We start from the raw sequence: 22,022 nt of genomic DNA, 5'->3' as shown, positions 1-22,022 counted from the left end.
GGTTTCACAATCTGCTGATCATATCTTAATATCTTCCCTGGCCCAGCCTATCAAACAAACAATCTTTTATCGTTTTCACACGCATATTGCTCTTTTGTATCACTTCTATTGCCTGCTGCAAAGACATTATTTGTGCATTCAAACAGCCAATAAAACACCGGCATGCATTCAACATTTCCAATCCAATGCATTGCAGTAACCTTCTCCAAACAAAGTACGGCAGAGCTTTTAACAAGCCATGGACCTGTGTTCTGTATTCTGAGTCTATGCAGATTGTATTCATCAGCCTTATCTCTATGGCTTGCGTTTGAATGCTCTGCTCCATCAATTTTATGGCACACTCGCTTGTCTTCGATGTAATAGCTGCAAGGCACTCCCATCTCCATCTTATTGACTAAAACACCCTCAAAAACAAACCTGAACTTCGACAACTCAAGATCATAGAACTCATTGAACGATATTCTGGTCCGAAACTCTGCAGGCTCTTCATCAGGCTCTCCTATCAACGCCATCACTTCTTGTTTCATTGCAGAAAGGTTGCATGCATTTTTTCTTGGCGTCTTCATCAATACATTATCTGCATATCCAGTTCTTCGTCGTTCCTTATCACTCATAAACTTAATGTATACTCCATGCTTCTTCATTATTTTTTGTATGTTCTTTCCTCCATATCCAATTATTCGCTTGTGATGCTTCTCATCAATATGGAACGTAAGCTCTTCAGGAAACTCTTCCTCAATCATTTCCAAAGCACGTGCAAAATTCCTGCTGCGACCGCTGATTGCAATGCAAATCCTGGCTCCGCACTCTTTCTTTTGTATCTTGATGCTGCAGTCCACATCTCTCATGATCTTCATTATCTTTCCGTTTTTCTTTCCACACAAAAAATCAACGGTGTCCGTGTCAACATCCATCTCGCCTTCCACATATCCTTCATCAAGCATACCCATCAGACACCTTTTCTCCCCAATCACAAGAAATTGCCTTGTATCAGCAACCTCAAATACAATTGCTTCCTCACTGCTGAATGAATCCACATCTGACACCACCAGCTTCATTACTTCATTATAAAGCAGGTCTATTGCATTCCTTGCCTTCATTACATCATGAGCATTGAATCCTCGCAGTTCCACATCAATATGAGGCTTTCCATTCTCGCCCGTGCTCATATACGACTGGTTGTATGCAAGGATGTTCTCAATCTCAATTGCTTTGTACTGCAGCAGATACATCATCTTTTGAGCATCAAGAACAAGCTTTTCAAAATGCTGGTGTAATCCATAAATGCTGACTGAGTCGTTGTTTCTAACCAGGCTTGTATCCTCCCAAGAAACAAGACACTCTTCAGAGTTTATTCTCGAACGATAGAACACTCTCTGTCCTTTACCAACAGCTGCCTGAAGAGGCATTGCAGTCCTTTTGAGTTCTGTAACTCTTCCAACCATCTTCTCAATCATTTGGAATATTTCCATCCTGACATCAAGGCATTCCTCAATTCTTCCGCATATATAAACCTCAACTTTTCTACATATTTTGATCGAGATGGCTGCTCCAGATTGGTCCATTATCTTTTGTATCCTTTTAAAGATATCTGCCTTCAGAGCATACAGGTGCAATGGAAGCTCCATCTTAAGGCAGTGCCTGAAGCATCCAGAAACTAGCTTCAGTATGCGGGATATGCTATGTGTCTGTTCAACCCTTGCATGCACAGTGATTCTGTTTTCAATGTTTCTACACACCGATATCTTACCAATGTCTATAAAGGCCTTTTGCAAATCAATGAAGATTTTGTTGTAAACTGCTTGCACGGCCTCATGTGGAGTAGATTTTCTAAGTGGCATGATCAGGGACAGTGTTGTTTCTCCAATATCTGCAGAATCAAATGCATGCACACCTCTACAGCCATGCTCCATGCTCCATGCACATTCACACGCTTTTATCTCATCACATGAAACCTGACATCATATGTGCTCTAAAACATACATTCAGCACTGCCAATCATTTTAACAACCTTGAAGCTATTTAATGCATCCTCACGAATAAACAGCAATACATCCGCAAACAACAATTCCCAGCACAGATGCCAGTACAGGAACGGCCAAGGGAAGATTAAATGGCCTCTCCTCGCATGGCTGTCTTATCTTCAGAACCACAAGCCCAATGCATGACAGCGAGTAGAAAAAAGACGTTCCAAACGCTATTCTACTAATAAGCCCGTGTATGTCCTCAAGCATCGAAAACAAAAACACAGCCAGAGAAAATAGTAGCGACGACAGCACCTCGAGTCTTTTTGAAAACTTCACTGCAAAAAGCGACTCCATAATACCCGAGCTTACAATAAGAGAGCACATCAAGGATCCTATTGTTGGTATCAGAGTCACAACAACCGAGAGCATATGCGACGGAATTGGGATGCTCATTATCCTGAAGTACTCCTCAATGAACATTCCATTGCTGATGATCTCGGTGTATGGAACCACAAACATTGCTGAAAGTGTCGTCAGTGCGTAAATTGCAGCTGTGGTCCATATAGATCCCAGAATTACCCTTGGGAATGCTTTTCCAGGATTCCGTACTCGGTTTGCAATGTAGTTTCCGTTGTTCCATCCATCAAACGAGAATTGAGTAAAGCAAAGTCCCTTCAAAACGCCAAGAGCATTCATATCTGCCTTGGCGTTTCTTGGATCAAGTATTGCGGGATTTGATATTTTGCGGGCCTTGAAGAATGAAACGGTAGAAAGTATAACAAGAAAGGCAACTGTGGCAACCTTGAGGAAGAATAAGATCCGCACTGTCCATGTGACTAGCCTTCCACCAAATGACAGCAGCATTGAAATCATCACAAGCATCACAGCAATAAATATGTTTTTTCCAACAACTTCCTTGAAGCATTCTTGGATTGTAACCGCCATAACTGCGCAAGATAGTGGAAGAATCCATGCAATTGAAGCAATTGAGTATGCCGTTCCCACATACTTTGAATATGCTCTTTTGAGGTAGTTGATGTCGCCTCCGGGATACGGATATGTTGATCCGAGTTCTGCATAGCAAAGGCCGAACATTGTTGCTATTGCACCCGATGCAGCAATCAATGCAACAGACCACACACACGACCCAGTGTGCCTAAGAACGTAGTGTGCTGTTTTGAAGATGCCTATTCCAACCATATTGCATATTGATAGAAACAGCAGATCGAACTGTCCAAGCTTTCTTTCCATACAGGGGTCTGTGGTATGCACTGAACGTCCTGAGGCATCATGAAAAGCAAAGCGGCACCCTTGATGGAGGTTGTGGCAGCAGCGAACATTATTAGAGATGATGAGATTTCCATAGCGAAGAGAATGAGAGCATTGTTCTACCTGCGAAATGAAACGACACCGGAGTCTGTAAGTGCGATTGCTGGAGGATTTGGATGCAAGTCTGTTCTACTAAAGCATGAAGCAGCATATGTGCTTGGACAAATGTGCATGGATGAGTCAAAAGATGTTCTTATGCGGGTTCTTTCTGACGAGGACGAGGACGAGATAGTCAGGCACGAAGCAGGAGAGGCTCTGGGCAATTTTGAGTTATCGGAGGATATACTGCAGATACTAGACAGATATTCGCAGCATGCCAGGAAGCCGATTTCTGAGACATGCTACATTGCAGGAATGAATATCCGGGAACGAGGATGCTCAAAAGGCGAGATATCTAAGCACGGGTCGAGAGATCCGGCACCTCCGATGGAAGGCAATTTTGAAGATGCAAGGCGAATTCTATTGGATATGTCTGAGTGCATGTACAGAAGATACCAAGCGATGTTTTTCCTGAGGGATCTTGGCAGTGCAGATGCTGTTCATGCGCTTGGAGAAGCAATGAATGATTGCTCAGCACTTTTCAAGCATGAGATTTCATTTGTGTTTGGGCAAATGCGAAACAAAGAATCGATTCCATATTTGGTCGAAAAGATGAATGATGCCAATGAGCATGGAATGGTCAGGCATGAGTGTGCAGAGGCTTTGGGTGCAATAGGCAATAGTGTGGCGCTTGAGGCGTTGGTCAAGCACATTGAGGACCCGTGTGACATTTTGAGGGAAAGCGTTGAGGTTGCTGTAGACATCCACAACTACATAACTAGCGATGAGCTTGAGTATTGTAAGTGTTGAGTGGGCACGATTAAACTATTTGGTTGCATATTATGTTATTGGTGCGAATGTCTGTGTTTATGCAAATGAATTGCTAATTACGTTCTGCATATACGGTATTAATCAAGACTTTTACTTTATTAGAAATACAGTGATGTATCTTTTCAGTAGAGGCACGAAGAAGCACCAGTTTGCCAGCACAGTCATTATGTGAAACACTTCGTGGTATCCAAATACCTTAGGCGATGGATTTGGCTTTTCGATTGCATAAATACAACCACCAACTATGTATATGGCACCTCCCAGTATAAAAAGAAGTGCATCGCATAAGGAAATGCTTTTTACGATGATGTTGAAGAACGGAATTACCGATATGCCGTGCAGAATGTAGACAAGCGTGTCGATGTTTGTATGGAAGTTATTCATCAGCAGGATCTTCAGAATGCCCGAAAGAGAGATTGTCCATGTTGTCATTAGCATGCGCTTTGTGTATTTGCCGAGTGGAATCAGTGTAAGAGCAACCGATGTTTGTGTGCCAGATATCAAAATGAATATTGATATGTGGTCGAGTTTCTGGAAGAACTGCCTGTTCTTTTTGCTCTTCCATATTGTGGTGTGGTATGTGCTGCTTATGCCAAACAAAACGATCTGGGAGATAAGGTATATCAAAATCCCTGGGCTTCCTTGCTTTACGATTGAACATATGATGTATACAAGTGTCTTGGCCAATGTGATGTAAAACGCAACTTGGTGTATTCTTCCACGGAATCTAGGCTTGTGCATGGCTATCTGTTTTGGACGGCATAAGATTCAGGTATTAATCTGATTATTTGGGTTTGGCTTATATGATCATGGAATGTAAATGGCTCGAGCGTGTTTGGCTGCATGCATAGTGAATGGCAATTTTAATAAACAACATGGCCATCCCTAGGCATGCGAAGGAGTTTCGATGGTAAGAGGGATGACAGTAGACGAGAAAAGAATATAGCCAAGCCAGCATCCAGAGAAAGCCTTACGCCCGAGGAGGTCTGGAAGAATGCAGCCATGCTTTTGGGAACAAAGAAAAAAGATGTGGCACCTAAGAACTATGAACTAACAAGGAAGTTCGACTTCAGCTGCATAGATGCCGAGATAGAGGAAATTAACAAGGAGAGGATCCGATCACAAAATATAGACGATGAGAAAACAGCAAGGAGGCGTTTCTATGAAATAGAAACAGCGAACTCACTTGTTCACATTCCAAACTTCAAAGAGCTTGAAAATAGATACATGCCTATGAAGCCTGCCAATATGCCAAACATTTTCCCTAAAACACCTCTATACATATTTGAGAGCCAGGATGTGTTCAAAAAGCTTGACACTGACACACTTTTTTTTATTTTCTATTCACAACTGGGCACAATTCAGCAGTACTACGCTGCAGCCCAGTTGAAACTGTATTCATGGAGGTTTCATACGAAGTACTTCACATGGTTCCAGCGCCTAGATGAGCCAAAGCTAATTACATCAGACTACGAAAGAGGAGACTTCTTGTTTTTCGATTATGATGTAACATGGTCATTCATGAAGAAAAGTGACTTTACATTTGAATATAAGTATCTTGAATGCTCTGAATGGTAGAACCCTGACAGCACTACATGCCATAGTCCAACTGTTTGCCACTGAACCATCACAATTCACATTTCTATTTTCTTATTAAACATACATAAAGAATTATTTTAAGTATAAAATGAACAACGCAACGATTCCTATTGCCTACATCTAAAAATCTCAGAGTGCAATAGGTCGATCCTTTCTCGCTCGTATGCCTCTTTTTTGTCTTTATTGAACCATATTGACAAAATATCTTTTGAATGGTCTTCCTTTTCGATGGCAATGCTCATGAAAACAAATGCACGCTTAAACGCGCTTTTTATCTGAACATATTTTTTGCATGCCATAGCCACATCGCATCCTGGATCAGTGGGATCCTCAATTGAAAGAATCGACTCGTACTTGACGAATATTCTCAATAATGGCAGTGAGTCGCTTTGAGGAGGCAAATTAACAAATTTGTATCCATAGAACTCAAAAAACTCAAGAAATAGCATACCAATATCATCAAAAACTACTTTCCCACTCTCATCCATCTTCATCACAAAAAAATTCATGACTAGTAGAAACTGTGAGTAGCTATTCAGTCCTCCTGTAGATGCATCTGAAAGGTTTCTTTGTGCCAAGAAGTACTTCAGCATAATCGTAAACATCTTCATTTGCGGATACATTTGCAGAATATCGTTCATAAACCTAGCTGCCTTTACGCCTTTTGATTGATTCATCGAAATATCTACCTTAAATCCAAAAATACTATCTCGAAACTTGATTATTGGCACCCTTGAGCTCCAAATGTGAAAAATAGATCTCTTCTCAACAATTTTATGATTCGATAGAATACTCTTGATTTTCACCAAATAATTGTTTGGAGGCTCCATCTCCATCTGCGGATCAAGAAGCAACACTCCAATGTCTATATCGCTTGAGCGGATAATAAGCTCAGTGCTAAAACTGCCAAAAGGTACGACCTTCGTGTTTGGAATGCCTGACTCTATGGCACTTGCTAAGCACTTCAACACGTATCTCCTACATTTAATCTCTGCACTTGTAGGCGCAATGCTATTGTAAAATTCATCAAGCTGCTTGCCAAGATTCTTAACATTGTTTCTACGTACACACAACTTGTGGCTTTCTTCATCTTCGTCAATAATTTTTTGATCGTCTATGGCATCGGAATTCGTCATGCTTTTGTCTTGGGCTGATGCGCTTTCCATTCACAAACCCTTTCAAACCAAAACTAAAAATACGAATAAGGCTTTTATTCAAATAAAGTTTAATAAATCCACTCTTTATCAAAAGGAACAACAGCCTGGACATCAGTTCCAATCCACAGCTTGATTTCCTTCTCTGCATTCTCAGCCGAGTCAGATCCGTGCACAATGTTCTTCTCAATGCTAATTCCATAATCGCCTCGAATGGTTCCCATCGGTGCTGTCAGTGGGTTTGTTTCCCCAAGTATACTCCTTCCAATCGACACTGCATTATCGCCGCTCCATACCATTGCAAGAACCATTCCAGACATCATCCCATTCACCATGTCTTCAAAAAATGGCTTTTTCGATAGATGCCCATAGTGCTCGGTCAGGATCTCTCTGCTGGGAGTCATACACTTGCAGGCAGTTAGGTAAAGCCCCTTCTTCTCAAAGCGCTCAATTACACTTGAAATAAGTCTACGCTTGACACCATCAGGCTTGATCATTATAAATGTTCTCTCCATGCAGGGTATTCCGCAATGCCAACAATTACACTCATCAATATCAATCATCAATAGCTTTCATTAACTTTATTATTAATTCCATTCTAGAAACAAGCATCGATAGAAAATGAGCCTTTGCTGCTTACGACATGCTCAAATGCCGTCCTCGAACTCTCCAGCCAATAGCTTTCTAAATCGCCCCATAACATCACCTTCTAAGCGGCTCCTTGTTTTTTTCTCTACATCTGGTATAAGCACATGCTCGGCCACGTGCTTTTTTGATTCTGCATTCTCGTTTATTTTTTCAGAGCCAGAATTATCGTCTACAGGCTTCTGCTCGTCCATCCTCTCTTCATTTACTTTTACATTATCTACCCCAATGCTTGCTTTTGCCCTGCTCATTATTCGTTTTTTCAGATCATCATCCAGGTATCTGTAAGGCTTTGCTTTGGAGCCTGACTCATCATATCCATTACCATGCAGAACATCATGGCTACTTTTAGATAGCCCCCTAGCACCTTTCTCATCTGCATAGAGCCCATAATCGCCATGCGCAAGCGCCTTCCTTGAGAAACTCTTGCCATATGAACTTCCATGGGCATCATGCCCAGCTGCTTCCCTCCTCTCTGTAGTTGCATAATGCTCATGTTCGTTTTCCGCCTCACTCTTGCCATGATAATCATATTGGCCGAAACGACTTGCTGCTTTCTTCTTTAAAACATCTTCTGCAGACTCCAGCTTGAATATCTGGTCTGTGGAGCTTGAGCAAGGCATAAATATAAACGAATCCTTGTAGTATGTCACACAGGAGTCATTGTTGCCAACAAGAAGGAAGCTGCCCTCCCCATCAACTTCGTTCACATTCACGTTTTTTATCACATATCCAAACTCATGATAGTCCATCTTCGAGTCGCTTTCAACCAGATGCTCAATTACTCTTGATGATCCATATCGCTTTTGTGCACCACTCGACTCCACACTCAAGTATTCGGCAATGCTAGCATCCACCTTTGGCATTTCCCTAGCTTTGTTACCGAATTCAGCATCGTTTTTAGCTGCATCAGATACATCGTCCTCGTGCTTATCGGTTGCAATTGCGTTATTCTTGATAATCACGCCAACACGGCTTGTATTCGTGCTGATTCCGTCGTGATTGACCTGCTTTTGCTTTTCAATAGTTGCCTTTGCAATGTATGCTTCTCCCTCAGGCCTTCCCTCGGCGGCATGGAAGTCGGTATACCGACGAGGTACTTGCCTGTGGGCAATTTTGTCATTCATAGAACGGGCTCTGTGCTGGTCATCACGTGTGCGATTTTCTATCCTCGACCGCCGTCCATCCTTTGGCCTGCCTTGAGACAGATATTCAAAAGGATTGATTGTTTTCTTGTGCTCATCGACCTGGGAATCAGGCGCTGACAAAAGAAACCGTATTCCTCGATCGTCGATTGCATTGTAAGCAATCAGCTTGATTTCAAGCCCTCCCTGGGCCATTGCCAATGTGTAGTATACTCCATCGTTGAAAAAATACAACGCTCTGTTATGGATTACCACGTGCTGATTCGATAATGTGGGTAGCTTTGGCGATTGTAGAGTCAGGTTTCCATCAGTATTTGTAGCATACATGTCTTCCTTGTTTTTCAATCGCAGTAGTCTACTGCAGATAACAAACTGTATCCAGAGGAGCATCAACATTCCAATATTTATGTTGTTTACCAGTACTTGCATTAACATCACTGCGTTTCATTCGGCCATTTTCGTCTGTTTCATGGCAAAATGTTTTGGATAAATAGATTTATTATAGACTATTATAGACAGATCAGTTACTTGCTCAAGAGCCTCTATGCTCAGCATACACTGTTCATATCTTTACACCTGTGGTACTGACCTGGATAACCTTCAGCTGTGTGGGCCTGTATGTTGTTGCATATCCTGTGGACCAGTCATTCCCCGTGGCATATACATAATACGATCCTGTTGCATTGAACCTCCCACATGTTATTGGATGGCTTTCGTTCTGCGTAAAAATCTTCATTCTCGCTTGCGAATCAAAAAACACAATCGTTCCGTCCCCTCCAGCTGTTGCCAGTATGTTCTGGTTCGTTGGCAGAAACGAAACCGAATTAACCGCATAAACTTTGGTGTCAACTCTGTGGCATCTGAAAATCATCTTCTTCACCGGGGAGTTGATGTTGAATATCTCCGCCTTTCCCTCAATCCCTCCAAGTGCAAACGTTTCGTTGTCCTGTGCACATGCTATTGACCTTATCATCCAATTAAGCTTCGAAGCATGGCTTTTCTTCTGGTTAATGTCGTTCAGGTTGTATGTAGCCACTTCGTTTCCAGAGAGAGACATCGCCAGCAATTCTTTCTCAAGATCCATGGCATACACTTTTCCAGAAAGATCTAGCGAAAACACAAGTTTTGACGACCTGACATCCCAAAACTTAACTGTCTTGTCCCACGATCCGGTAACAACCATGTTTGAAAAGTATCTTACAGATCTTATACCTGCACTGTGTGCCTGAAAAAAAGATGTTTGATTGCTCTGCAAATCCACCATTTGCAAGCTCCCATCTACTGCGCCTGCAAACACCAACGACGGATTCTCTTTGCTGAAGCAGCACGTCAGCAGAGGCTTGCTCAAGCTCACAACCCTATTGCTTCCACTATATGGATTTTCCAAATCATACGTTCTGATCGTCCCATCCCAGCTTGATGTTGCCATCAGTCCGTGCATGCTACTAAATGCAAGCTCAGAAACAGTGTCCGATGATGGATTCGGAAGATCAGAAACTTTAGCACTGTATTGAGCCATTCCGTGGGGTTAAAAAATGGCACAAAAGAAATTAAACTATAACCTGATCCTGCCAATTCCATCAAAATATTCATAGCTCTACTTATCGTACCTCCATGCATGTATGTGTCCATCCAGATGCTGCAGTGCTTATTCATAATCGTTCTAATATTCCAGCCACATGGACTTAGATCTTTACTAGGCCAATTATCTAGCCATTGCTCTGTTTTATTCCTTTTTGCTTGAGAAGCTTCATGTATTCTTCGTACTCATTTGGATACTCATCCTCCGCCTTCAAACAGTCTGTCCATAGGCATGCATCGTCCATTTTCTTAGCAATCTCAAGATTTTCCAATATATTGTTTCTATAGCTCTCGCGCTTGTGCACGCATCCTTCATCAAATGTCTCCTTCCCAACAAACTTGCCTTCATATGTAAAAACCTTTTCATCAATATTCTTCAGAAACGCGTCGGCAAATACAGCTTCCCCTGTCTTACAAAACTTACAATAGTACAGCATTGATGCCTCTGTTTTCATTCCATTATGCAATAGAAATAAAACAGCCTGCTCAAAATGCAAGTGCTGCTTCAAAAATATCTCCACTATCACTGGCCCTACAAGAATCCTTAATCCATGAGGAAGCAAACATCCGTGTACAAGATCATACCTGCCGTCTATAAAGCTTACAATCGATCTTGCATTCTCCACCTTTCGATTGCTTCTACTCCACATTTCGCACAGGCATTCTAAAACATCAGCGCCACTAATCATCTCATCTGAATATTCGCAAGACACAAGATAAGCAAGCTTATACTTCAATAACAGCTCGAGAGACTCTTTACGGCAATTCCTGGTCCTCTTCCATATCAATACTATCTCCACTACCCGTCTTCTTTGCTCTAAAATATCCAATACTTCATCAAACATACCATCGCATCTATAAAAACAATTCATAAAGTCCACTCCTTGCTCCATTTGCTTTTTACCTTTTATCAGGAAGTACCTTGGGCTTTCAAGAAAATCAACATTTCTAAATGATATCTCTAGCATCCTAATCAGCATATCCTCATTGATATCTTCAGTATCTATTACTTCTGTGGCCTTTGTGTATATCCTTTCAGCATCAATAAGCGTCCCCACAAATACCTTATATGCCTTGTATCCAAATTTGCCCATCTCGTTCAGAATCTTCAGCATTCTGAGTATTTTTTGTGCATCATCTCCATCATGATTTCTAGAGCTAGAGCCTTCAATTCCTTGTAACTTGTTAAGATTATTGCATATCAGCTTGTAACATTCAACTTTGAATCCACAATACACCAGAAATGCTAGAAAGTGCCCTACTGGCGTTCTTTGCCTCTCAATGCTTGTGATGCTATTAAATCCAAAATTCCTGCATGTGTATGGCGTGAAGTTTCCGTTGAGTGCATTATTCAGTAGTCTTTCCTCACTGCTCAATAGCTTCATTGTCCAATCCTTGTCGCTTGGAAGGAAGTAAACAAAACTATCACTAATTCCAATAAAACAACCTCTGTACACCAGAAACGACTGAACAAAGTCTTTTGTATCAAACAGATGGCCATCGACATAGAGAACATTACTTCCTGGCCCTGGTGCAATCCCACTGATACAAAGCATTTCTGAGCAATAAAGCATCTCCTTCCATACCACATTCCTCTTGATGTTTGTATTTATTCTTGTGAGTATCTCCATTCTATTTGAAACCTCATGAATAAACCGTCCGTTCTCATGGACAAACAGTTTTCCATTTCTAACGAATATACTCCCCACAAAAGGATGCTTCTCCAGTACGGGCTTACCGTCGATTGCGTATATCGATGTATATTTACTTGTTTGATAGACAATTACATCTACATCAGAGAGCTTGCCACATGTGTAATAGCTCACACTTTTGAAGTATGGAGAAATATGGAGGTTTCTAAACCCGTCACCGGTGAATGAATAGAACATGTTTCTATCGAATACCACTAGATTTCTGTCCCATGCACTGATCTCTGGAGATTCAAAGCAATGAGGTATCTCAGTGAAAACATTAAGCCTATCTCTAAAGCAGTACAGGCTATTTCTTGCAATTGCATATATGTGAATTGTGTTGTCTACCACAATAATAGATGCGTCGAGCGCAAAGATTGCTTTTACAAAGCATTGCTCTTCGCCTTGACCCAATAGAGGAATGGAGACCAGCTCCAAGTACTCCTCATTCCACAGCAGCAAGTATAGTACATCATCTAGCACAATAGTTCTGCTCTTCTTTGGGCTGAACCTTGACATTAAGTTCAAGCTGCTTCTCATTGTCAATGGAACAAGAAACATATTGTCAGGGATATACTATATGAAAAACATGAATAGCAAATGTGTTTATAGTTCACTCTTCTTCCCCAAGTCATCGGAAATGCCGGATCTCCTGAAAACATATCTATAGTATATTGCAAAGAAATCGGCATATAGAAGTATTTGGATGATTCCACAGGCAAGCGGAAGGCTTGTGGAAGCATTGCCTTTCTCTTCGAATATTTTTCTGATTGCAAAGTAAACTGTATATGCTGCTCTGTACAGCCCAAGCAGCAGAATATACCTTGACGTCATTGTTTCAGACTCCCCAGCCTCCTGGAGTTGAACAAGCTGAGGAAGAATTGCCACGCTTTCTAGCAGTAAGGACATGGTGTACGTCACCCCATATGCATACCTCGCAAAGCTAAATTCTTCGGCGCTTGAAGACGATTTTGTGAAGATCATTGAAATCACAAAGCAGGGAACTATAAGCACAACGATATTGAACTTATCCCACTTCCTGTCGTATGTGGCGAAATATTTAAATCTCATTGTGAAAAGAATGAGTGTCTGGAACCCTATGAAGAGAATTTTCATTAGCATGTTGTATGCAGCAAGAGGATCATCAGGATAAAACCTGAACAAGTCTATGTATCTTAGAACAAACACCATTCCGTAGATAAATTGGGTTTTGAGCGACAAGCCGCTGCAAGACTTTGTCCTTGAAATTTTCCTTATCAGCACGACTTTTGATGCAACATGGAGAAAGTCCCCCGTGAATCTGAATGCTTGCTTTATGTAGTATGATGCCGTAAAACTCATTTGTAGGGTGCAGATGTTTTGGGATGTTTTTGAAAGCATTATCTTGAAACAGTTGTTGTATGTGTGTTTGCAGTGTGCTCAGGGCAAGAAGCCGTTTTGTTATTGGAGGTTGCGTGGTGTAATGGTTATCACTTCAGACTCTGAATCTGACAATCCGAGTTCGAATCTCGGCGCGACCACTCTGTTTTTTGCTTGAAACCTTGTGGAGAAACGGTTGTATCTGCTCTGCAGAATGAGAATGATAGCCTATTCATATGACATATCAAGGATGTTTTGGCGGAGTATTGTATGGCATACCGTATAACTGTAAGTGTGGAGTAGAAATGTATGCACTAGGTTATGAAGACCACGAACATGAGAAGCATGCATCCAAAACAAGTTTTCAATGTAAAAATAAAAGAACAAGCATGTTTCTGCAGATGTTCAATAGCTATGAATGGATTCCATATATGCCAGGTAGCATTTGGAGCGAGACGAATGAGAAGTGGAGCGAAGGATCGGTTGCGTGGCGAGTGGTGGGCATGACGCCAAACAAGTTTTCATCGGATGATCTGGCTGAAGACGACATTAGACGAACAAGCTTTATGTCGATGGAGCTGGCAAGTGTGTTTCCAAAGAAATGGTATTTTATTATTGAGTTTCCAAGCGGAAGATTAGAGATTAGTCATTATGCACAAGCCGTTGATGTAAACAGCCATGTGATACTTGAAGCAGACAGGGGCGAGGATTGCGGAAAGGTTGTGAATGTCATGGATGAATATAGGTTTGAGAGCCATCTTATGAAGATAAAAGATGTAAGAAAAGAGCTTGCGCTGATAAAAGTCGTTAGAAGAGCATCTGGTGATGATGTGCAGAAGCTGGAGCAAAAGAAGGAGATGGAGGCCACGTCATTAAGGCAGTGCAGAGAGATGGTTAGCTCTCGAAGGCTGGACATGGATATTCTGAGCTGTGAATATCAATGGGATGCCAAGAAAATAACATTCTATTTCCGAAGCGATAAAAGAATAGATTTCCGGGATCTTCTGAAGGACCTGTTCAAGATATTCAAAGTAAGAATCTGGATGTGTGCAGAAAGGAGATCAAGTACAGAGCTTATCAAAAGAATCACAGGGTAGTCGGGCGATTGGATACAATGATGTTTCGAAGCGATCCAATGATAATTGGCAGGGTTTGTTTTGGTTTAAGTAATAGATGGGCTGCAGCACCCTCAGATTTATGGAGACAATCGAGGTTAACGTTGACGAGGGCACTGATGAGCCTGATGGTAATAGACTTGCTATGGTAATAGATGCTGCATATAGAGTGATTGATTTGGTAAAGTCATGGGGAAAGCGTGATGAGGAATGTGCATTGTGTGATAGAGGTGTGTGCATATCCACGCCACATGATGTGGTGGAGATATACTGCCATCTGCTTGCATGTGTATCTAATCATGTGATGGAGATTTCCCCAATTGTGTTTGAGGATTTTTTTGTTGTTGAGGCTTTTGTGCTTGATCAGATCTGTGAGAGGGAGGTGTTTGATATCAGTCGGATTCTTGAGAGAGCAGACTGCCTTACAGCACCAAATCGCAAAGACACGCACACTTGCAAGCAACGAAGGATCCTTGAGCTTGTCAGTAGATGTTTTCCAGGCGAAATGATAAACATTCAGTGTGAGCAAGTTCTTGAGTCCTTGATGTACAAGGTTTACAACAAGTATAGTGAATTTGATATTGAATGTATTTCTTCCAAGGATGCAGAGCTGTTACTGATTGTTTTGTTCAGGAGGGTTGAGCCATCAAGGTTTTTCAAAGTGTTGAGCTTGTCAGGTCCAACGAAGGGCGTGATGAGGCTGGGCATGCTGATGGCACTGAAGGAAGAAAACAGCTCTCTGGTAGATAAGCTGCAGAAAGAGTTGGCAGCAGTGGACATGTCGCTGGAAAGCCACTTTGTGGAGAACACGGAGCTGATAGGCATGGCGATTGATGTAGACCAGGCCATGCTTGTTGAGGATATTGATGAATGGATAGCCCACAGAAAGGAGGAGATGGAGTGGGAGGAAAGGGTACACTTTTGGTCTCTAAACAGAGATGGATCGTGCGAGTCGTTGAACAAATCTATGATGAGTCTTTGTATTAAGCATAGGAAGTATGATGATGGATGGGCAATTTATTGTAAGGGATGCAAGAAGACGTCGGATGTGATTCGCAGAGGCTGTATGCTGTCTCTGAATGCATTGAAGGAAACGGATGACCAGAAATGGATTTTGAGGCTATTTGAGGCAGTGGAGGAGTCGTTTCGTAGTGGAGACTCGGAAGCAGGATATATTGCAGCAAATGATGTTTTAAAGAATTTGCCGTGCTTTCCAGAGATCACAAGAGATTTGGTTTTGAAGGAATTTGTTCGACGGATAGATTTTTTGGAAGAACATGAGGAAATAGTGAATCTTGTGATACGGGAGCTTGTTGAACTATGCAAAGATTATGAATGTGGTCAAGAATATGCACATTATGGAGAATATACAAACTTGTTTTATGGCAGGTGGAAGAACAACAAGATGAGTGGGGAGTATGTGCTTGGAGGAAACGAAGAGATTGAGTCAGAGATGTATTTGAATGTGTTGAGTGTGTTTGATTCTCTGCACGATAGAAATAGGATACTTGAAGTTGTTGGGGACATTGCTAACAGCAACATGAAGATTACAAAAGAGCTCTCGCTCAAGATGCAAGCCATCAGCAAGATAAGTGTGGGATCTATTGAAGTAGGCTCCTTGTCTCTGGAGCAATACACAGTGCTTGAAAGGCTGATGTCATTGGCTCTGCAAAAGCATTAAATTAAACAAATTAGCTTTTGCTTGTCTACTTATGGTAGATGGAAATGATTTTGAAGAATCAAATTTAATTGGGGTATGGGGTTTAAATGGAGACTGGCTGAGGATCTATTCTTTTCATGCTTTGTGTTTTTGCAGTATCAAATAGCAGCTGATATGAAAAGCTATGAAAAGTACAATGCAGTGTGTCCTGCCATAGCTGTTTTTTATCTAGTTTTGAAAGCCATCATTATATTGATGAAAGAATTTGAAAGGGATGATGAGAAACCGCTTACAGCGATTGATTTTCTAAGACTAGCCATTATGGTTTCCCATATATTTATATTTTTTATTGCAGTTATCATAATCAATCACAAAGTAAGCTTGAAAGACATCAAAGAGTATGGCCTGAAGACATTAGGCGTCACACCTCTTAAATGGGTTTTTAATAAGATGGGACTGGATGAAAATTATGTGGACTTTAAAGCATTGGATAAGATCAAGAATGAGTTTAGAGTTGATCCTGGGCTCATGATTGTCACACAGACAATATATATGTTCTTGACAGCACAGTCTATAATTGACTGCGAAAGCTCTGCCATCTTTATAGAGCTTGCTCGTGGAGTTTTTGGATACATTACAATATGCAGGCTGAAAGAATTTAAAGGCTCATATGATGAAAAAGGTTTTTTCAGTTGGGCATCTCCCATGTTTCCAACAATAGCTTTATTATCCCTGAGACTTGTATATGTGGTTATTTTTGAATTATTTATTGGCACAAATAGTTGGTTTGAATCTATTATTAGGAAGAAGCAGACACTTTTGATTATCCCCGCTGTGCTCTGCACTATAGTTGGATGCACAGGTATGCTTTGGATGTTAAAGATCCAGATGCTTGGTGTGAAAGAAACGAATGACATTGAAAACAAGTGTGAAGGAACAGTTAAGCAGCTGGTGGGCGATACATTGAAAAAAGTAGCTGGTGAGGGCTTATCATACAATAATAATGGAGGAATACTCAGTAAATTTTTTGGTAAATATTATGAAATAAATCAATAATAGATAAGAATGTTAAAGCAATTAGTATGTGTGGATGCCATAAAACCTGGAATATGCATAATTGATTTATTTGGATTTTCAGTTTGCTGTAATATCACTTCTGTTGCTATTTTTTCTAATGACGACGACTCTGCTGATTGTTTCTGTTGCAACTATAATTCCTACCATTACAGCATGCAAAAGCTTCATAAATACTTTTTTATTATTGCTATCTTTATCATCAATTTTACTTTTACTCATCAGCTCTAGTAATATATTCGAAACAAAAATAATAATTGCTATTATCATAATGATTTTATCCAGCTTCATATGAAATATTTTTGTGCATGCTTCGTCATATGCCAAATATCCAGCTTGCAGAATCAGCGTTGCCAGCATACCAATTACTAGAATAGCTTGGAATATCGTCGATGGTTGCTCTGCTATAATATTCGTTATTGTTATTTCTATAATTAATGATATTGCCATAAACATACACAAGTCATCAATTGTAGTTGCATCTTTATTCATCATGTTGATTGTCATTAACGGAATCGTCGATAATCCGGACAATATTAGCATAACTATGTCAATTGTCGACTTATTATTCTGCTTTTTGGCACATGCATGGAAATGCTTTCTAATTGCCCACAAGCAAAATGCAAATATTATTGCCATGGATACAAGCTGTATAAGCACAGAAACTATTCTAATTTGACTGATATCAATAGAAAACATATGATTTGCTGTTAAACCCAGCAGAAGCATCAGTATTATTAGGAATCCGGCTGCATTCGGTATAATACGGAATTTTATTGATTCTATGCTATTACTAGATAAACTGGCATTACTATTATAACCCTTTTCAAATGGATGCTTACCTTTATCTTTATCAACCTCAGTGGCAGTGACAGTAACACCATTACTATTAATGAATGGATGCACTACAGGCTCATCATTATTACTATTAATGAATGGATGCACTACAGGCTTATCACCATCATAGACAGGTGGGCTTATACTCTCAATAGTATATTTACTCCTTCTTTGCATGAATCCATTTTGGACTTTGGCTGATTTATCTACATCTCCTGGGCTGCGTGCTATCTTAGGTGTATTAGGTGTTTTAGGTGTTTTAGGTGTATTAGGTATTTTAGGTGTTGCTGCATGCTTATAACTTTTCTTAGCGATAGTTGTATTGGCTTTCTGTTTAGTAGCGCAATCATTCGAGGAATTCTCATCTAAGGCAACATAGTTTAAAAAACTTAAAAAGTTTTCCTTTGAATTATTGCTTTGATGATCATTTATATACTTTATGCTAATTTTATATAAAAAAATCCTAGCTATCTTGTTTGCATCTTCCTTATTTATTCCTTTATTACCACATATTTTATGCTCTGCTACTATATTTTGTATTTCTAATCCCACCTGATCAATCAAATAATTCAAATTATTTGAAACAACTTTCTTAGAGGTGTTGTCTGATAACATCATTAAAATTCTATTTAGTATGACAATACTCTTATTATTATTATCATATAAAATTTGATTTTCCAGCTTGTTATAAAATTTTATACATTTTTGAATTTTCGATTTTGCATTCCCCTCATCTATTTTATTATTGCAATTATTCTTTTGGGGTTTTATTGCAACTCTTTGTATTTCTGGTTTCCTTAAAGCTATATCCTGTTCAATTATTACGCTTTTAAACATACATTCCATAAGTAGTTTTATTTTTTTATAAAACATCTTAATTTTGACTTGTAGCTCCATTATTTCCCATACATTGTAGTAGTTTCCATGCTGAGCTTTGATCAATATTTCTAGTATTTTATTCTTATTTTCAAGCATATCCGTTGTATATATCTCGATAGGAACGTATTCGGCATAGCATTGTATTATCTTTTCTATGCATTTAATCATATCATCTCCATGCTTCAACTCTGAATCTAAGCTGTTCTTTACATCAGAATCCAACGCTTGCTTCAACATAGCCATATAGGGCATATAAGTATTTTCTGCCATACATTTATCTATCTCACAATTCTTTACTTTTAGAACATTATACTCCAAATCTTGTGCTGAAGACTGTACCATACTCAATTCAATCAAATTCCTCAGCATCTCTGTATTCTTATAATATTCGTCATCATTATACGGCTCAATAGATGCTTTTTTATTTATCTTTTGTTTTAGCAAATTCATTATTTTGATCTGCTCCTCGATTCTTATGTTCTGGCATTTCTGTTCTTTCATAAATTCATCATGTATCTTATGCTCATATTCATCACTTTTATTATTCGCATTCGATTTTTCATTCGGTTTATGTGCATTTATGTATTTACTTAGTTCTTCTATCACTTTCACTTTCACTATCTCTAGCAATAGCTTATGCTTATGCTTAGAATTTTTATTAACTTCATTCGTTTTTTCCTTAAGATTACGAACTTCTTCTAACAATCTGTTTTTTTCCTTAAGATTATCAATACGAGTCCTATTAAGATCTTCTTCTAACAATCTGTTTTGTTCCTCTGAAAGTTTTCCATTTAAAATGAACCCGCATCGCTCAAATAGACTTTTCAGATCCTCTATTTGGCCATTTCGATCTTTATTTCCATAACGTTTCAGACAATCCTGTTCTATCTCAAATGCTATGTACTTCGAACTTTTCCCATAGTCATTTAATTGACCTACTATTTCCAACAATTTAGAGCCAATGCCTTTATATCGCTTGGTATTATCCTTATAAAACGGTTTATAAAGATCATGTTTATACCAAATGGCATGCTTTGTTTTGTGGCAAATATCATCTACACTTTGCGACTTTATTGCCTGCAATATTTTGCTTTTCTCATTTTTAAGTTCATTTTGAACAGCTACAATGTCTTCAAATACAAGATCTTTGTCACTTTTTTTACTAAGAACCGCCAAGCTAAATATATCCTCATCTTTAAAGACTAATTCGTATGCATACTCAGACTGTATTCTCATTCTTATCATATTTGCTATAATAGTGATAATCGGCATCTTTCTATAACTATATTCATTAAAAATCAAGTCTATGTCCAGATATTCTCTTGTATTCTCTTTTTTAAATTCCTTCAGAAACGCAGAAACTACTCCATCCAAATTGCAGTTATAAAAATCTAAACTGCTTTCTTTGCTCAGACAACTAAACTTATCACAGCATTCTTTATATAGTGGCCAGAAGAGTAACTTTAAAAATACCTCTCTATAACTATTTATATGCTTTTCTACTTCTTCTGGTTTGTTATATTTGCTTAACTCTTCACCCAGATTTCCATTAGTGTCTACTGTACACTCTTTAGCTATTAATTTCCGCTCAATGTATTTTTGATACTGTATTACTCTCGATTTCTTAATGCTATCATTCAACGGTTTGATTGCATTTTCATATTGTCTGTTATTATTTATCCTTTCTTTCAGTTGCTTAAATTGCTCCATTAAATTCATGTATTGGTCATAAATAGCATCATTTATTTGTATAATACTTTGAAGCGCATTGTGAATATCAGATGGCGTTTTTCCTTTAGTATCATAATGTATGCATTCGTTCCAATCATTATTAATTTTATTCACACATTCTTCAATGCTCGACATTATTGCTTTTTCATCAGCATGGCCATTGACTTCACGATTTTTTGAATTCATCCTTCAATAGAGTGGGTTAGCATATTCACAGTATCTATGCTCCTGCATATACATTTTAGGCAAATATATTTTATTCATGTTCATATCCACTACACATATGCATGCATCACTACCTGATATTTAAAAACCATAGGCTGTCACAGATCAAAGAATCTGGAATATATCATAAGCTTGCTTATCATTCATTATTTACAAAGCTCCCTGCCTTCGAATTCCTCATCTCAGCTTGCTTTACTGCTTTAGATCCTCTATTAGCCTTGCTTCAACGTCTCCCATTCTGCATATCATATCCACCCAGGCATTAAGCCCGCAGCTACAATCTATCTTTCTCTTACTCTTTCTATCAACACATCACTACTACTGCATTTAATTATTAACTACATTAGTCACATGCACATTCTGTGTCACCCATCCTGTAATTACCATTACAAGCGTACTTAGCACAACAATCACATTCTTCGCTATTCTACTTTCATTATTACCGTTATTAATCCTGCTATTAATAATCGCTATTATACTCGCTATTACCATCACCAAGCTCATCACCACCATCATTTTCACTCTCATTCCTCCAAACACACCCATGAATACTCTCACCAGTGCCATCACTAAGCTTCCTCCTATCATCAATCTGTCATACCACACAGGCCTATTTGCACACTTCACATACACAATCACACTCAGCATCATTAGCATTGCCACTGCTGCCATCGCTATCCTACTTATCACTGCTTCATCACTCATTGCATGTCCATTATTCAATGCATCCTTTATACTCATTCTTGTAAACAATGCCTCAATCACTACCACCGCTACTGCTATTGTCGCTATCCCTACCTTTCTTAGCTTTTCTGCTTCTTTGACCGCACACTTTATTTTATTAACTAGCTGTGTATTATCAATTCCCCTCAGTATTGCATTCCGCTCATTCTCCGGCTTATCTATCATCTTATTAACAATCTTAGCATTGATCACAATCTCATCTAACACAATTTGCATATTTTGCTCGCTAATCCCACTTGACTTAATAATATTGAACAATCTGCTAAGCTTACCAATATCATCAGCTCCATTCAACATCTTTAAAATTAATATTGGCCGATCTTTAAGATCAAAAATCATGCTTCTCAAGCGATTATCATCAATGCTCAGCAATATATTCGCCAAATACTCATCTCCATGATTTGTTGATATCATGCC

General features: G+C 39.4%; 16 protein-coding genes and 1 non-coding gene across 17 annotated transcripts; 6 read left to right on the top strand and 11 right to left on the bottom strand.

Moving 5' to 3' along the window:
- Nucleotides 1–50: 50 nt before the first annotated feature.
- HK407_07g11750 (uncharacterized protein) lies at nucleotides 51–1,841 on the bottom strand (the record flags this gene model as incomplete). Its single annotated transcript, XM_060421144.1, has 1 exon — nucleotides 51–1,841. One exon carries the CDS (start codon nucleotides 1,839–1,841, stop codon nucleotides 51–53), a length of 1,791 nt encoding a protein of 596 aa, XP_060276640.1.
- A 192-nt stretch (nucleotides 1,842–2,033) lies between these two features.
- On the bottom strand, nucleotides 2,034–3,218 carry HK407_07g11740 (aminoacid permease; the record flags this gene model as incomplete). The annotated part of the gene is made up of 1 exon (XM_060421143.1): nucleotides 2,034–3,218. One exon carries the CDS (start codon nucleotides 3,216–3,218, stop codon nucleotides 2,034–2,036), a length of 1,185 nt encoding a protein of 394 aa, XP_060276639.1.
- A 63-nt stretch (nucleotides 3,219–3,281) lies between these two features.
- On the top strand, nucleotides 3,282–4,145 carry HK407_07g11730 (uncharacterized protein; the record flags this gene model as incomplete). Its single annotated transcript, XM_060421142.1, has 1 exon — nucleotides 3,282–4,145. The coding sequence occupies one exon, from the start codon at nucleotides 3,282–3,284 to the stop codon at nucleotides 4,143–4,145; it is 864 nt and encodes a 287-aa protein (XP_060276638.1).
- Nucleotides 4,146–4,256: 111 nt separating this feature from the next.
- HK407_07g11710 (hemolysin III-like integral membrane protein) lies at nucleotides 4,257–4,907 on the bottom strand (the record flags this gene model as incomplete). The annotated part of the gene is made up of 1 exon (XM_060421141.1): nucleotides 4,257–4,907. One exon carries the CDS (start codon nucleotides 4,905–4,907, stop codon nucleotides 4,257–4,259), a length of 651 nt encoding a protein of 216 aa, XP_060276637.1.
- Nucleotides 4,908–5,057: 150 nt separating this feature from the next.
- HK407_07g11700 (CCR4-NOT transcriptional regulation complex protein) lies at nucleotides 5,058–5,744 on the top strand (the record flags this gene model as incomplete). Its single annotated transcript, XM_060421140.1, has 1 exon — nucleotides 5,058–5,744. The coding sequence occupies one exon, from the start codon at nucleotides 5,058–5,060 to the stop codon at nucleotides 5,742–5,744; it is 687 nt and encodes a 228-aa protein (XP_060276636.1).
- Nucleotides 5,745–5,872: 128 nt separating this feature from the next.
- Nucleotides 5,873–6,901, bottom strand: HK407_07g11690 (uncharacterized protein; the record flags this gene model as incomplete). Its single annotated transcript, XM_060421139.1, has 1 exon — nucleotides 5,873–6,901. One exon carries the CDS (start codon nucleotides 6,899–6,901, stop codon nucleotides 5,873–5,875), a length of 1,029 nt encoding a protein of 342 aa, XP_060276635.1.
- An 89-nt stretch (nucleotides 6,902–6,990) lies between these two features.
- On the bottom strand, nucleotides 6,991–7,434 carry HK407_07g11680 (nucleoside-diphosphate kinase; the record flags this gene model as incomplete). Its single annotated transcript, XM_060421138.1, has 1 exon — nucleotides 6,991–7,434. The coding sequence occupies one exon, from the start codon at nucleotides 7,432–7,434 to the stop codon at nucleotides 6,991–6,993; it is 444 nt and encodes a 147-aa protein (XP_060276634.1).
- Nucleotides 7,435–7,566: 132 nt separating this feature from the next.
- On the bottom strand, nucleotides 7,567–9,144 carry HK407_07g11670 (uncharacterized protein; the record flags this gene model as incomplete). The annotated part of the gene is made up of 1 exon (XM_060421137.1): nucleotides 7,567–9,144. One exon carries the CDS (start codon nucleotides 9,142–9,144, stop codon nucleotides 7,567–7,569), a length of 1,578 nt encoding a protein of 525 aa, XP_060276633.1.
- A 127-nt stretch (nucleotides 9,145–9,271) lies between these two features.
- Nucleotides 9,272–10,228, bottom strand: HK407_07g11660 (uncharacterized protein; the record flags this gene model as incomplete). The annotated part of the gene is made up of 1 exon (XM_060421136.1): nucleotides 9,272–10,228. The coding sequence occupies one exon, from the start codon at nucleotides 10,226–10,228 to the stop codon at nucleotides 9,272–9,274; it is 957 nt and encodes a 318-aa protein (XP_060276632.1).
- A 190-nt stretch (nucleotides 10,229–10,418) lies between these two features.
- On the bottom strand, nucleotides 10,419–12,542 carry HK407_07g11650 (uncharacterized protein; the record flags this gene model as incomplete). Its single annotated transcript, XM_060421135.1, has 1 exon — nucleotides 10,419–12,542. The coding sequence occupies one exon, from the start codon at nucleotides 12,540–12,542 to the stop codon at nucleotides 10,419–10,421; it is 2,124 nt and encodes a 707-aa protein (XP_060276631.1).
- Nucleotides 12,543–12,587: 45 nt separating this feature from the next.
- On the bottom strand, nucleotides 12,588–13,322 carry HK407_07g11640 (ER lumen protein retaining receptor; the record flags this gene model as incomplete). Its single annotated transcript, XM_060421134.1, has 1 exon — nucleotides 12,588–13,322. One exon carries the CDS (start codon nucleotides 13,320–13,322, stop codon nucleotides 12,588–12,590), a length of 735 nt encoding a protein of 244 aa, XP_060276630.1.
- Nucleotides 13,323–13,429: 107 nt separating this feature from the next.
- On the top strand, nucleotides 13,430–13,501 carry HK407_07g11630. The gene has a single exon. It is a non-coding gene; the product is annotated as a tRNA-Gln (tRNA).
- A 75-nt stretch (nucleotides 13,502–13,576) lies between these two features.
- Nucleotides 13,577–14,437, top strand: HK407_07g11620 (psp1-like protein; the record flags this gene model as incomplete). The annotated part of the gene is made up of 1 exon (XM_060421133.1): nucleotides 13,577–14,437. The coding sequence occupies one exon, from the start codon at nucleotides 13,577–13,579 to the stop codon at nucleotides 14,435–14,437; it is 861 nt and encodes a 286-aa protein (XP_060276629.1).
- A 100-nt stretch (nucleotides 14,438–14,537) lies between these two features.
- On the top strand, nucleotides 14,538–16,136 carry HK407_07g11610 (uncharacterized protein; the record flags this gene model as incomplete). The annotated part of the gene is made up of 1 exon (XM_060421132.1): nucleotides 14,538–16,136. The coding sequence occupies one exon, from the start codon at nucleotides 14,538–14,540 to the stop codon at nucleotides 16,134–16,136; it is 1,599 nt and encodes a 532-aa protein (XP_060276628.1).
- Nucleotides 16,137–16,211: 75 nt separating this feature from the next.
- On the top strand, nucleotides 16,212–17,171 carry HK407_07g11600 (uncharacterized protein; the record flags this gene model as incomplete). The annotated part of the gene is made up of 1 exon (XM_060421131.1): nucleotides 16,212–17,171. One exon carries the CDS (start codon nucleotides 16,212–16,214, stop codon nucleotides 17,169–17,171), a length of 960 nt encoding a protein of 319 aa, XP_060276627.1.
- Nucleotides 17,172–17,249: 78 nt separating this feature from the next.
- On the bottom strand, nucleotides 17,250–20,822 carry HK407_07g11590 (uncharacterized protein; the record flags this gene model as incomplete). The annotated part of the gene is made up of 1 exon (XM_060421130.1): nucleotides 17,250–20,822. The coding sequence occupies one exon, from the start codon at nucleotides 20,820–20,822 to the stop codon at nucleotides 17,250–17,252; it is 3,573 nt and encodes a 1,190-aa protein (XP_060276626.1).
- A 366-nt stretch (nucleotides 20,823–21,188) lies between these two features.
- On the bottom strand, nucleotides 21,189–22,022 carry HK407_07g11580 (uncharacterized protein; the record flags this gene model as incomplete). Its single annotated transcript, XM_060421129.1, has 1 exon — nucleotides 21,189–22,022. A coding segment is annotated over one exon (834 nt), but the record flags the coding sequence as incomplete, so codon positions are not given.

Source organism: Ordospora pajunii (genome assembly GCF_021821965.1).
Source record: "Ordospora pajunii strain FI-F-10 chromosome Unknown Cg_07, whole genome shotgun sequence".
In the NCBI taxonomy this organism is placed as follows: Eukaryota; Fungi; Microsporidia; family Ordosporidae; genus Ordospora; species Ordospora pajunii.
Note: the sequence above shows the minus strand (reverse complement) of the source record. Positions and strands in the feature narration are given on the sequence as shown.